Source organism: Chiloscyllium plagiosum, unplaced genomic scaffold, assembly GCF_037043375.1.
Source record: "Chiloscyllium plagiosum isolate Xiang-an unplaced genomic scaffold, Cpla_swu_hap1 HiC_scaffold_20, whole genome shotgun sequence".
Taxonomy (NCBI): Eukaryota; Metazoa; Chordata; class Chondrichthyes; order Orectolobiformes; family Hemiscylliidae; genus Chiloscyllium; species Chiloscyllium plagiosum.
Genome location: NW_028270158.1, coordinates 55,177,228 through 55,191,723, shown reverse-complemented (window position 1 = coordinate 55,191,723; position 14,496 = coordinate 55,177,228). Strand labels below are relative to the sequence as shown.

Here is a 14,496-nt window from a genome sequence, read left to right as displayed (position 1 = left end):
TATTTTACTAGTCCTTCAGTTGCTTATTTTGACAGGTTTGATTTTGTAAACAAAATAGCTTCTTGTTTTCTCGACACTTGAGAAATGCACCAATTTCTCTATAAATTTTGCTGAACATCAAGTTTTCTTTGATAATACTGGTGATAAGTCTTGGGATGTTTTACAACATTAAACATGTCATATAAATTCAAGTTGCTTTAACTGTTGTGAAGCATTTTAAAACATATTGCATTTAAGATGGAACTGAAAGTGGGGTTAAGTACTGCATAAGCCTGCCATTTCGTATTCACGTTCTTTATACACTTATAATCAATCATTCTTGAGACTGATGCTAGATCAACACACTCTGAGATACTTAATTTGCAGCAACAAAATCCAATGAAAATTATTTGTTACCCTTTACTTCTTGGTACAATACATTTCAATACTGGAAAAACTCCCAATGTTTTTTGACAGATAGTTGAACAGAAAAATAGGCAACAGCCTTGTGAGTACAAATTCTGTGATGCGCATCTCTGTCTGTATTAGGGTGGATACTGAAAATGCACACCCTTGTAGTGCTGTGGGGAAACAGAGTGACTTCACCATTTAGCTAAAGCTATTATGATGTTACAATCACTGCAAAAATAAAGCTGTCAGCAAAAACATAAGAATATATAAACTGGGAGCAGGAGTAGGCAATTCAGTGCTTCCGATCTTCTCCGCCATTTAATAGGATCATGACTGATTTTATTTCAGCCTCAACTCCACTTTCCTGCTCATTCCCCATTGCCCTTTAAGGCATTACTAATTAAGAATCTATCTAGCACCTCCTTAACTTTCCTTTCTGCCCTAGTGTTCAATGTAATAATTTAGGATAGTGAATTCCACAGACTGAGGACCCTTTGAGAAAAGCAACTACCCCTCCCCTCTGTTTTAAATCGGTCACTTCTTAGTTTTAAACTATGACCTCTCAAAATCATTACATCTGGCTAAAACATGGGTGTACCATTTATAATCAATGAGATAGGTAATAATTAAATTTTATAGCCAATTTTATAAGTATTATGAATAAGTTATTTTACAGTCTTTCAAAGCATTACAATAGTACTTTAGGTTTATTTGTCAAATTGTGGTACTTGGGGAGTGAGCTTTTCTGGGAAAACTATCTTTGGTGATAATTAAACATTTCATAGATGGTCAGAGTCCTTATTTACATGTCACATGTATCTTTTGAAAAATCTAGTACAAGTGAGTTAATTAAATACTTTTCTAAACTTGTCCTGCCAAAAGGTATTGTTATTTATTTAAACAGTTGTGATTCTTGTCAATATACATTATTTACCAATGCTGGGCTTGTTCTTTCCCTTGTCATCCAAAGGTAATCACTCATGCTGAGGTGTAGTCCTGTGACTGCTGTCAGTCCAACAGAACTTTGGTTAAGTGAACAATCACAATTGGTATATATTCCACCTGGAAAATCTAGCAACCAGAACAAGGTGTTGACCTCGACCGAATGTTGCAGACTTGGCACATTCCAAGGTCCAGGAGTACGTGCTGAGGGTTGCATTAAAGCTTGGGGTCAAAGCATAATGGGGAAAGACCACAGACTGAGGTCTTCCCACTGATAGTAAACAGGGTCCCATTCAGTTATTGGACCCTCCCAGTATCTCAACTACATGTAAGTATAGTCTGGTTCAAATAAGAGATGTCTTTGGTTTGTTTGGATAGAGTCAAACTCTAATGTTTATTTGTTTCCTTGATATGATACTGTATAGAACTGAACTGCCTTTGTGACTATGTACGTGTGTATTTATATATAGATATCTTTATGAATGAAGTATAAGTTTGAAATAAAAGAAATCTAGCAAGAGATCAACAACTTCAAAGCAAGTTAAATATCAGCCTATGAGTTGCAATACACAAACACAAAAGCCAACAATAAGTAATAATTAAACAATGGTGAGATATTTTAAAGTGTAAGGTTCACTTGACTAGATATCTCACCGTTGTTTAATTATCACATCCTACCAAAAATTATGCAAATGACACAATTAGCTGACAAAGATAACACACCATAGCTAATGCTGGGACAATGCACAGGGTTTTACAGTCAGCAGTGAAAGCATGACACCCATCTTCCATATTACCAACTGCAGCCCGGTTTTTACAAGCTTTCAGCACAGTGCCATCTGTAGGTCACCTGTGGAATCTGTGAGCAGGGTAATCCAGGCTCTTCAGACCATCAGATTATTAGGGAGAGAACTTAACTTACTTAAAGCCCATTCTTCAACAGAAGAAAAATCAGGTCTGCAAGGGATGAGTTTGCACTTTGGATTGGGACACCACATTAGGGTCAAATGGGGATTCCAGCCCCATATTGTGTGAGCAGCAGCTAATCTACCTCAATACTTCCTCAGTTGGCCAAGTGGTGCTCTAATTAAGTATGACAAGTGAGGTGTGGATGCTGGATGTCCAAGAGGAGTCCTCGATTCTGGAAGGAGTTGCAGGCTGACTTTACAAGTAAGAGAGGATTTTTCTATTCTGAGGCACTCTTCATGTCTTTACATAATGAGCAGTCAAAAATAACTACAGCTGCCAGGCCAACATTGCAGCAAAGATATGCTTCCTATGCTTGCAATTGTGAGGCAGTTAATAGGCCTCAAAATTATCCTGGACTGCTAGGCTTGGTCTTTTGTTGGGTGGCTTCCTCTGGGGAGGTGTAGTGCTGCCAACTCCAGGAAAATTCCAGTTTACCTCTGATCCAGACCCTTGTTTCACCAGTGAATGTGTTTAACTAACTGCCCGTCACTCTGAACAGACAGCCTTTCCAACTCCTGACCCAAAGTGTCAGAGGTGGGATGGTGTTGGTGAATTACAGACAGGTTGGTGATACAAAATTATGTATTTGCAATCCCCAACCTCATCAGTCCACGGATTTCATGCCGCTGTGTCTAAACTACGAAGTATAAATTATTTTTAAATCATGGATAGAAAGGCACAATAAATGTTGGGAAATATGGATGGATTAGTGAGAGAGAGAAAAGATATGGACAAAATATTGATACAAAATAATTAATTTCAATTTAAAACAAATTTGTTTCTAAAAAGATCTGTAACATTAATAAGTTCAAAATAACTCCACACTTTTAAAGTCAAATTTTCAGAACAGGGAGAATGTTTGGTATTATTTGTTGTTTAACACATGTTATAATGTCATTTGCTCCTGAAAGCTCTAGTCCTTACATGTAACAGTTTCTACGGAGGGCAAATACACCAAACGTATTTTTCAATATTGAATCTTTTCACAAGAGACTTTTTGTAACAAATGTGGCAGAGGAGGGAATATCTACCAGACATCATCTGCTTTCCACCACAATAGCACTGAGCAATTTTAACCTCACTTTTACCACAAGCCAAAAATCCAAATCATTGAAGGTAGTATTGACTATTACATTACGGACTTCATAACAATGCTATTGATTTATTACAACAGTGAAATAAATAACATAACATGAATGAAAGTAATGTGTTAGTGAGTAAATAATGGTGCAGAACAACTGTTTCTTATTACTGGTTTATCTTTCTAATCAGAAGGAAATGAATTTTTGGTCATCTTTTTAACATTAGCTCGATAAGAACTAATTTGTTCTGTCAAGAACATCACTGTAATCATCTTCTAGTAATCAGATTAATTTTTTTTGCACCAGTCATTGTATGTGGTTATTCTCTGAGAGAAAGTGAGGGCTGCAGATGCTTGAGATCAGAGCTGAAAATGTGTTGCTGGAAAAGCGCAGCAGGTCAGGCAGCATCCAAGGAACAGGAGAATCGACGTTCCTGAAGAAGGGCTTATGCCCGAAACGTCGATTCTCCTGTTCCTTGGATGCTGCCTGACCAGCGAGCATGTGGTTATTCTCCACAACCTAAATGTTATTGAGTTGCATTTTCACTAATGATAAGTATTTTAAATAAAGTGTGTGAATTTTAATAAACATTTAAATATAATCTAGCTGGAATAAAGCGATGTTGAATATATTAGCAAATAGTGCATAATTGTAGCCTACTCAAGTGTTTTTAAACTCATTCAAATATCTAGGGCTGAAATGCTGAGCAGTTTGTAATTCAATATCTAAACAGGATTGCGGATAATGTAAACTGAAAATCTCAGCTACATTAGAGATGGATGCAGGGATGAAAAATACATTTTTTCCTCACTCATTTTGGGGAAAAGTGTAACGTTTTAAGAGCCAAACATTTATGCTAGGCATATAGATCAACAGGAATGTCCATTTTTTTAAAATTAGTTCTTACATAGCTGTCTTTTTCTGAATTAATAACCTCATTGCGTGATCTGACTTGGTTAAGTGTGATTTTCAATAGGGCTGGGAATACGTTGTAAATGCTTAGACAATGGCACCATACTTGAGGCACTGGGCAACCTGGCTCACGGCTTTTGTATTTTGTCGTTATAGATACAATTTAACAAGATTGCAGATAATATAAACGGAAAGTCTCAGCTACATTAGAAATGGAAGCAGGGATGAAAAATAAATTTTTTCCTTGCTCATTTTGGGGAAAAGTGTAACTTTTTAAGAATCAAATATTTACGTTTGGCTTATAGATCACCAGAATAGGTACAATTATCTAATTCCAATCCTGAACCACAGTAACAGATGGGAGACCCAACCAACTGGGAACTCTATGCTAATCTTGACGTGCAAACCAAACACTGTATCTAAACACTCAATGAAAATATGGACAGCCAATGGGTCAACTAAAACAGTGAGTGTCAGGAACTGTTCAACAGGTAATTTACAGACCTGTCAGATCTCATTGCTTCTATTTTCAACAACATACATTGGAAAGCAACAAAGTTGGAACACTGGCTGATTCTGTGTGAACCACGGTCACATAGTCAGATTGTTCTATTCTGAGTATTTGGTTGCACCTAACTTAATAAAGATCTGGAAGTAAACCCAGCATTGGCTTCTTTGAACAGTACATAAGCAATACATTTTGAGTTTCCAATAGAATCCTTCCATGATTGTATTTATCTACTTGCAAATCTTGAAAGCAGCTTCAGCCTTGCAAAATGTATTCCTTGCACAGATCTGGAAATACACCAGTCAAAATACACCATGTCTATTCATATTCATGATAAGCCAGACCTGTGACTCTGTTCCTCCGCTATCAACTTGCTGTTCATGAAACAATGGTGAATATATGAGAGAAACACACATCTCTAAAGGCATTTTACGGTAGAATTCTAAGCTCAATCAAATAGAGGCTGCAATATGTATTCCATTCTCGCTTCATATTGCTGGCTCCCTCTTCGTAACAATGGACAGGTCCATAGTTTTCATGGAATCTCAAGTCCTGGATATACCCCATTTCCCTCCTTTAAGTTAAGTTTTAGGTGCTTGAGTACTATTCCTGAGACCGAAGCATTAGGGCTGACATTTCAGTGCAGTACCAAGGGAATTGTGAACTATATGAGCTGTTTTATTTTTCACCTGGGACATTAAAGGTTCTCAGGTGGACCCAGAGATACCAAGGCACTGATTTGAAGCACAGCAAGAAATTTTCGATGATGTTTTCCCAATTAATTGCCCCTTAACTAGCACCACTAAATGAAAGATAATCTGGTCATTGATATTTCAGGGATCTTGCTCTGTAATTGCCTCATTTAAAACTACTTCATTTCCACCATTGCAACAATCACTGTAGTCACTTCAAATGGAGCTCAGAAGCTGTTGGAAATTTCTTTTATCCAGAGAGGTGGTGAGAACCTGGAACTCACTACCACAGCAAGTGTTTAAGGTGAATAGTACAGATATATTTGAGAAGAAGCTTGTTTAGGTTGTGATGGAGAAATGATTTTATGTTGATAGTTAAACGATGAAGGATAGGTGGCAGCTCAAATGGAGCATTAAGTGCCATAGATTGATTGGGCTAAAAGACTTGTATTCTCTATACTCACTAATTCTATGCATGTTTTAATATTTGTTCACAGGATATGGGCATTGCTGGTTAGATTAGATTAGATTCCCTACAGTGTGGAAACAGGCCCTTCAGCCCAACAAGTCCACATTGACCCTCCGAAGAGCAACCCACCCAGACCCATTCCACTACATTCACTCCTGACTAATGCACCTAACACTATGGGCAATTTAGCATGGCCAATTCACCTAACCTGCACATCTTTGGATTGTGGGAGGAAACCGGAGCACCTGGAGGAAACCCACGCAGACATGAGGAGAATATGCAAACTCCACACAGACAGTTGCCCGAGGTGGGAATTGAACCCGGGTCCCTGGCACTGTGAGGCAGCAGTGCTAACCACTGTGCCACCCAGTGTTAATCCAGTTGGGAATAAGCTACATTCTTAAACCGTTGAAGTCCCCATGGAGCGAGTTCCAGGATTTTGACACAGTAACACTGAAGGAATGGTGATATATTTCCAAGTCAGGGTGGTTTATGGCTTGGAGGAAAATTTGCTGACGGTGGAGATTTTCCATGTCCTTCTGGATGGTAGAAGTTATGAGTTTGGAAACTGCTGTCGAAGGAGCCTTGGTAAGTTGTTTTGGGCGCAGCCTATGAACGTGAAAGACACTATATAATTGGGAACGTGTTCTTCTTATCTTCCAGGAAATTGAACATCTGAAGGTCTGCTATCAGCAATGCCACCTTAAAGGGTTTGAAACAAACACAGTCTGACAGCTAACACCCACCACATCAACAGCACCTGCACCGGAGCTCTGATGAGGATGTGTGTAACTTTGCATAAACCAGCAACAGATCTCTGGAGATTTAAAGCAAAAGTTTCAGAGTCAACCCAAACATTTGAAAATTCAGCAAAGTGTGAACCTGCAAGTTAAGATAGTTCTGGAGATAAACATTAGTTTGAACAACTTCCGTTACAAGTTATAGCAAAACACACAATGTTACCTAACCCTGTTAGTACGGCAGTTGGCATAGCCAATAGCACTGCTGAGTACCTCACTGCTAACCCTGCACATAGGGTATTGCCTCTCATATTAATGCTGTGAAGACTCTGGAAAAACTATCTGAGTTTATGAGATTAATTTGTAAAAATAAAAATCTTTAGGCTTTGTTAAAAGTTATCCTGAACAACAAGAGATTAATGATATTGTAGTACTCATGGTTCAGTGGGTGTGCTTTCTCTTATACTTCTAGCCAAACAGAGGTTCCATCTACACTACTGTACACACATTCAGATCTCAAACTAGAGTGTCACAGGCTGTGAGTATCTGCATAAACACTGTCACTGACATTGCTTCCTCCTTATCTCGAAGTAAGGGTGTTCAGCTCCTCATTCACTGTCCTGTTAACCCAGATAGCTAGATGGCTGTTTTGCAATGCAGAGTCATGCCAACAACATGAGTTCAGTTCCTGCACTGGCTCAAGTTACCTTCCCAGCCTCTCACCTTGTTTGAGGTGTGATGACCCTCAGGTTAAATAGCCATCAGTTACCTCTGAGAGAACAACTGTATGGTGTGATAAGACTGCGGCGACTTTCTATTGTAACAATCCATTACTTATATCAGTATAGGGAAGGTTCTCAATCCAGCTCTCTAGTGCAGTGTTTAACACCTCTCTTGCTACATACTGATGTCAGAATCATGTGATCGGTTACATTATTATGATTTGTATGCTTCTCATTAGCCCATGAATAATAATTCGTGTCGGAAGCTTCATTGGTTCAAGCCCTGACTGAGTGTAAAACCTAACGTGGCACTCTGGTGGAGGGCTGCACAGTTGGAAAGACTGTCCTTTGAATGAAATGATGGTGATGAGGCCCCATCCATCCTTCAAGTGGTTTGCAATGTTTTGAAGACCAGCAGCAAAATTCTCAATTATGTCCTGGTCAATATTTATCCCTCAATCAACATCACTTAAAATCAAATTATCTGGTCATTAAGCATCAGTTTCTATGCAAACTCCTGTCCGTTATCTCACTTTTTAGACTAAAATCAATCTAAACTTCATGGCGTAGACAGAGAACACAGGGGGCCAATACCTTCAGTATATTGTCTAGCTATCACCTTTGTTAACAGCTAACCCGAGAATGCAACTTTTTTAAAAAAAGGTTTTGTGATTTACACATGAAAGAAGTGAAACTATCATTGTATTCTAACAGATGAAAGGCTTAACAGACAAAACAGACAATCAATTTTTCAATGTATAATTTCAGTTACATCACACTATAAATTTTTGCTATAAATTCTGTGTGTTAGGATTGAGCCCTCCACTACCACCTGATGAAGGAGCGTTGCTCCGAAAGCTAGTGTGCTTCCAATTAAACCTTTTGGACTATAACCTGGTGTTGTGTGATTTTTAACTTTGTACACCCCAGTCCAACACCGGCATCTCCAAATTATGCAAACTTACTGTGTGTAAATTTGCTGCTACTTTTCAGCATTGCAACAGCAGCTACATTTAAAAAATAATTCAACATCTGTAAAGTTCTTTGTGACATACTGGGATAATGAAAGGCACTACACAAATGCAAGTCTTTGATAGTGTGAGAAGAGAGACCAGAGAATTATTAACTACATTCTGATATTGAATATCACCCTTTGGCACTGAGCAAGATTGAACGCATATTGTGCTAAGGTACAATTGTGTTTCAAATTACAAGTCATTGAAACAAAGTTGAGAACAAATTATCTTTTCATAATAGATCACAAGCAATATGTCAATCTTCCTCACACAAGATTGACTTATACTGCTCTGTGGAGGACTTTATTTCAGTCCAAGGTGATGCCATACAACAGATTTATCAAAATGAATATACAATGTAGTAATCAGTTTGATGAGATTCATTTATATTGTTCATCAAATAACACCAGTATTCCATTATTAAGGTGCGTTTTAAGATTTATTTGTTGCAATTGGATATGTTGTATATTTGAAACAGAAAATGTTTGAAGAATTATGTTGAAGCTGCAAGTTGTGAATCAGAGTAGTGTTGAACAAAATGGATAGCAATTTTACAGAGTCAGAATAAGTATGAAGGACCAAATGGTCCCCTTCTTTGCTGTGCGTGTTCTATCATTCTTCCATAATGCTCATTATTAAAACTATCTATCATTAACTCTTTCTTAAAGAGGCTCAAAACTCTTTAAGCCCCACCATTAGCTTTTTCTTCCTCTGATAATATACAGGCTACATACGGAATATTTATAAACCATTACATGGGGACAGTTTCTAGTCTTTCAAGTTTGGCACCTTGCTTTATAGACCTTTGTTCCTTCTCAAGTTTTCTGAATAAAACAAAAATATAAAAAGAAACTGACAACTCCAAAAAGCCACATCAGTTGAACTCCAGTGAACTCCAATTATGCTGTTTCATAATTGTCTTGGGCTTAACAAATGATTTACTGTAAATCGTAACTTACTTTACAGATATGGAGAACTCTCCAGGTGAACTCTCACTTTCTCGTAAAAGAAAAGCTCCAACATATCCTTGTTTCAGGAGTAATTCTTCCGCTGATGTCCTGGAGATTCGGCCTATGTACCATCTGCCCAATTGAGAAAACACAAGAAAATCAAAATCACATCAGCAGTTAATATTAGATAATCCTGTGTAATGTTCCTGTGTTTGATTAATGGAGTCAGTGACTCTGCTGCTAGCCTCTGAATCAGAATGTTACGTGTACGAGTTTTCCCCAGAGATCCTATTTGATAATCCTTGCTGACAATGCAGTGCTGTACTGAAGGGGAGCTGTACTGTCAGGTCTACTGCTCTTTCAAATGAACTGAGGCCACATCTTCAATCTTGGTATGACATAAATAATGCACAACCTGGAGAAAGAACATGCCCACTGCCCCTAGTTTTCAGACTGATAAATATCCCCCTTTTTTTAAAACTTCATTCATGGATACAGGGCATTGCAGTTGGGAGATCATTTATTACCCATCTCTAGTTGTGGTTGAGAAGGTGTTTGTGAGCTCTCTTCTTGAACCTTCTTTGGCATCATAGAAACATTACACCTAATAAAAAAACCCCAAAGAACTGCAGATACTCGAATCAGAAACATAAACAGAAATTGCTAGAGAAACTCAGTAGGTCTGGCAGCATCTGTGGAGAGAAAGCAGAGTTAACGTTTCGGGTCCAGCAAATCATTAACTCTGTTTCCTGTCCTCAGATACTGACAGACCTGCTGAATATTTCTAGCAATTTCTGTTCATACATTTGATCACTATCTCAATCTGTTGGTGGAATCCTGTCAGACATGAATTAGCTGCAGAGTTTCCTGCTTTGAAATAATAACTGCAACTTCACAAGCACTCCCTTGGCTGTTGAGTGCTTTGGAATGCTCTGGAGTCATGAAATTCACGATATACAGTAGTTTCCGATACAACGTGTTAGTTCCATTCCCATGCGATCTTGGGTTATAAGAAAATCGTGCAATAGCTGTGCTATTTAAGCTAATGTGACCAGAACCATGTTATAGCCAATTACAGGTAAGAAAGGCTTGCATTCTACAAGTAACGGTCTAAACTCTTCACTCGTGTTAAAGTCAATTTGTGTTGAAGAAACACATTTATAGCAGAACCGATCATAATAAAGAGAGTTTTTAGTTTTGTTCATCATTCACTTTCATTTTACCAAAGTTATATCATCAAACCTATAGGGATGCACTTAGCAATTTGTAAAATGTGGTTAAGAATCTCTATTCCCCATAATTTAAGTAGAAAGATTTAAAAGAATTGTCGCTGTGAAGTTAGCATTGATAATAAATAGGGCCCTGTTGATACCCCCAGTGGAAAATTCAAATGAGCAAAATCCACTCATTATTTTGAATGCCATGTTTCAGTATGGGTGAATCTACACGACTTTGTTTAAAAGATTTTTATTCAGAATTACCAGCACTGAGTTTCATTTGAGTGGAACAACACCACCTGCAAGTCCCCCTCCAAGCCACTCACCATACTGACTTGGAAATAGATTGCTGTTCCTTTACTGTTGCTGGGTCAAAACCCTGAAATTTCCTCCCAAGGGCATTGTAGGTTAACATACGGAATGTGGACTGCAGCAGTTCAAGAAGGCAGCTCACCAGCACTTTCTCAAGGCAAATAGGGACAGGTAATAATTGCTGGTCAGCCAGTGATGTCCACGCGTATGAGTGCATTTTTAAAAATCAGTTTCTTTACTCAGGAGGGAGAATTATTTTAAGATATATATGTTTTAAAAAAGCATTTAGCATGCTTGCCCTCATTGCTTAGTCCTTTCAATATAGGAATTGGGACATCATGTTGAGGTTATGGAGGATATTGGTGAGGCCTCATCTGAAGTGCTGTGTCCAGTTCTGTGTCCTGCGATAGGAAGGATATTATTAAACTAGACAGGGTTCCGAAGAGATGTACCAGAATATTGCCAGGTTTAGAATGGTTGAGTTAAAGGGAAAGCCTGGATAGACTGGGACTTTTTTTTACTGGAGCATAGGATGTTGAGAGGTGACCTTATAGAGGTTTATTAAATCAGGAGGAGTATAGGTAGGGTTAATTAGATTAGATTACATTATAGTGTGGAAACAGGCCCTTCGGCCCAACAAGTCTACACCGACCTGCCGAAGCGCAACCCAGCCATACCCCTACATTTACCCCTTACCTAACACTACGTGGCCAATTCACCTTACCTGCACATCTTTGGACTGTGGGAGGAAACCGGAGCACCCGGAGGAAACCCACGCAGACACAGGGAGAACGTGCAAACTCCACACAGTTCGTCGCCTGAGGCAGGAATTGAACCCGGGTCTCTGGCGCTGTGAGGCAGCAGTGCTAACCACTGTGCCACCGTGCCGCCCACAATGGTCGATGTCTTTTTTTAGGATGGGGGATTTCAAGATTAGGAGGCATATTTTTAAGGTGCCAGGAGAGTGATTTAAAAAAGACATGAGGGGCAAATTTTGTAAACAGAGGGTGGTTCACATGTGGAACGAACTTCCTGAGAAAACTGTGTATGTGGGTACAGTTTTACAGTGTTAAAAAGACATTTGGGTAAATACATGAATAGGAGAGATTTGGAGGGATATGGGCCAGGAGCAAGCAGGTGGGGCTTGTTTAATTTGGGATTATGTTCAGTATGGTCTGGTTGGACCAAAGGGTCTGTTACCATGCTAAATGACTTTACAACTTCAAGCTCCACTCAGGGTAGAAAGCATTGCTAATGATTATTCAAAAAGTCATGAAGAAATGTTGCTAATCCAGGTGGGCTGTTGATGTTCAAATACAAAAGACATGTGCCTTTTTGAGGTTAGCATAACTGCTCAGCCTCAGAGCCATGAGTTGAATGCTGTAATATTTTCACTGCCACTATTTTTTTGTTGAAATACAATTTAAAGAAAAACATACAAATTTATTAGTAATTCAATTTCCACTTGACTTTCCAAATATAACCAGTCAAATGGAGCTTTTTCTACCTTAACTTTTTTTAAAAAATCATTCTTGAGATGTGAAGGCCACTGGCAAGACCAGAATTCATTGTCCATTTGAAATGCCCTTGAGAAGGGGTACCTTTGTGAGCCAAATTCTTAAGAATCACTGCAGTGTATATAAGTACCCCATTGTGGTGTTGGGAGGGAGTGACAGTGAAGGAACAGCAATCATAGTTCCAAGTCAAGATGGTATGTGACTTGTTAAGGAACTTGCAGCTGCTGATGTTTGTGCATCTTCTGTCATTACCTTTAATCTGGTACAGGGTTGCAAGTTTATATGTGTGCAATACATATTTGAGAAAGACCATTGAAGCAGACACCATAAAATGAGTTAAGAATTAAATGGGGTGAGGGTTTCTAGTAAAGTTGGTCGGAAAAATCCCTTTAGCAGTAATCAGTTTTTTTTCTGAACTTGCCTTTGTCTACACCAAAATAAATTGGAGGATGATTTCCTCTGAGTACTACTTAAAGTGTGCAGAAGTGGAAAGCTGTGAAGTGAAAATGCCTTTATGATTGGCTGCAAAAAGCAAACCTTGGTGTTCTTTACATCACTGAGAGTGTTATATCATTGAGAGAACCACCTTTCAGGAATATTCAATAAAGGCTTATTCAGCAGGATGCTTAAGATACTTGGAAAGATCAGGGAGCTTTCTTGGTGTCCTTTGCTGTGTCCAATCTTCAAATAATGCCAATACAAGTAACAAAGCAAGATTCTTCTTCTTATACTGAAAATGTGTTGCTGGAAAAGCATGAGCCCTTCTTCAGGAATGCCCGAAACGTCGATTCTCCTGCTCCTTGGATGCTGCCTGACCTGCTGCGCTTTTCCAGCAACACATTTTCAGCTCTGATCTCCAGCATCTGCAGTCCTCACTTTCTCCTTCTTCTTATAACCATATACTTTTTCAGTTATCTATCAGGCAGGTTTTGCCGTGCATTATGTGTACAAATCTATGTGTCCTTGCAGATCGCAGTACTGTGCACACAAACCTTCTGCACTCATGGAATTCACAGCATCGGACAATCCTAATGAATTATTCTGCCACTCGTACGGTGAGTCCAATTGCAAAACCCACAGCTCCAGCTAAGAACAGATTCTTACCTAACCCCACATATGATTGTGCACAATATACCGTGACAAGAACATAACGTTCAGTCTGTAGATTGCATAGGAAACTTACTCATGTGGCTTCACTTTAATGTAATTCTTTGGAACAAAGCCTTCTAACCCACGCAATTCAGCTTTATACCAGTTAGGGTCATCCTCCATGTTAAGCACCTGAAAGAAAGACATCGACATTAGTACAGATGTCCATTCAAGAACAGAATGGTCACTGTCTTAACCACTCCATCTTCCAACACCCCATGCCTTCACTCTCAGTGACTGTTTTTGGCTTAAGAGCCTTTGTTAGTGACTCCACAAATTTCTTTCTCTATTCTATTTAAATCATTTCACTGTTAAGTTTCTCTTTCTATCTATAGTTTCCCATCACTTTTGAATCTACACAAAACCTCATATTGGTCTTAATCTCCCTTCTATATGAGGTGTTGGAAGCTAAACACTGGTCCCTTAATGTGACCTAATTAATGTTTGCTGATTATCCTTTACTTTGTATTCTGTCTTGATTTATGAAATTCATACTTGTTGTAGCAGCTTTTTATGTCTTTTATGTCTTTATAATTGAATTTCATATTTGATACTCAAGGTCTCTCAGTACATTCACCCCTTCAAACTGTGTAGATCTGGTCAGTTTCTCTGGAGAAAGAAGCAGCATTTAGGTTTCAGACCAATGACATTTCATCAGAATAATTTCTACTAGTTTTGTTGAATGATGCCAACATTTTCTGCTTTTATTTCAGATTTCCAGCTTCTATAGTGTTCTTCCTTTAGATTGTTTCACAGAGTCATTGAGTCATAGAGATCCACAGCCCTTCCGACTATCATATCCACACCAGTCAAAAAAAAATCCACCTACTTAATCTAATCCCATTTTCCAGCACGTGGCCCATAGCCTTGTATGGTTTGGCATTGCATATGCACATCTAAATACTTCTT

The 14,496-nt window shown here is 38.6% G+C and overlaps 1 protein-coding gene across 2 annotated transcripts in view; it reads right to left on the bottom strand.

Moving 5' to 3' along the window:
* The window catches only part of LOC122560525 (GRB2-related adapter protein-like), a 262,677-nt gene that overhangs the window by 26,010 nt on the left and 222,171 nt on the right, over positions 1–14,496 (bottom strand). For both annotated transcript variants that reach the window (XM_087997958.1, XM_043711229.2), the window contains exons 2-3: positions 13,622–13,719; positions 9,402–9,524 (exon numbers count right to left, since the gene is read on the bottom strand). In XM_087997958.1, the coding sequence (XP_087854084.1) occupies positions 9,402–9,524; positions 13,622–13,719 (221 nt within the window). The remainder of the gene's footprint in view (positions 1–9,401; positions 9,525–13,621; positions 13,720–14,496) is intronic.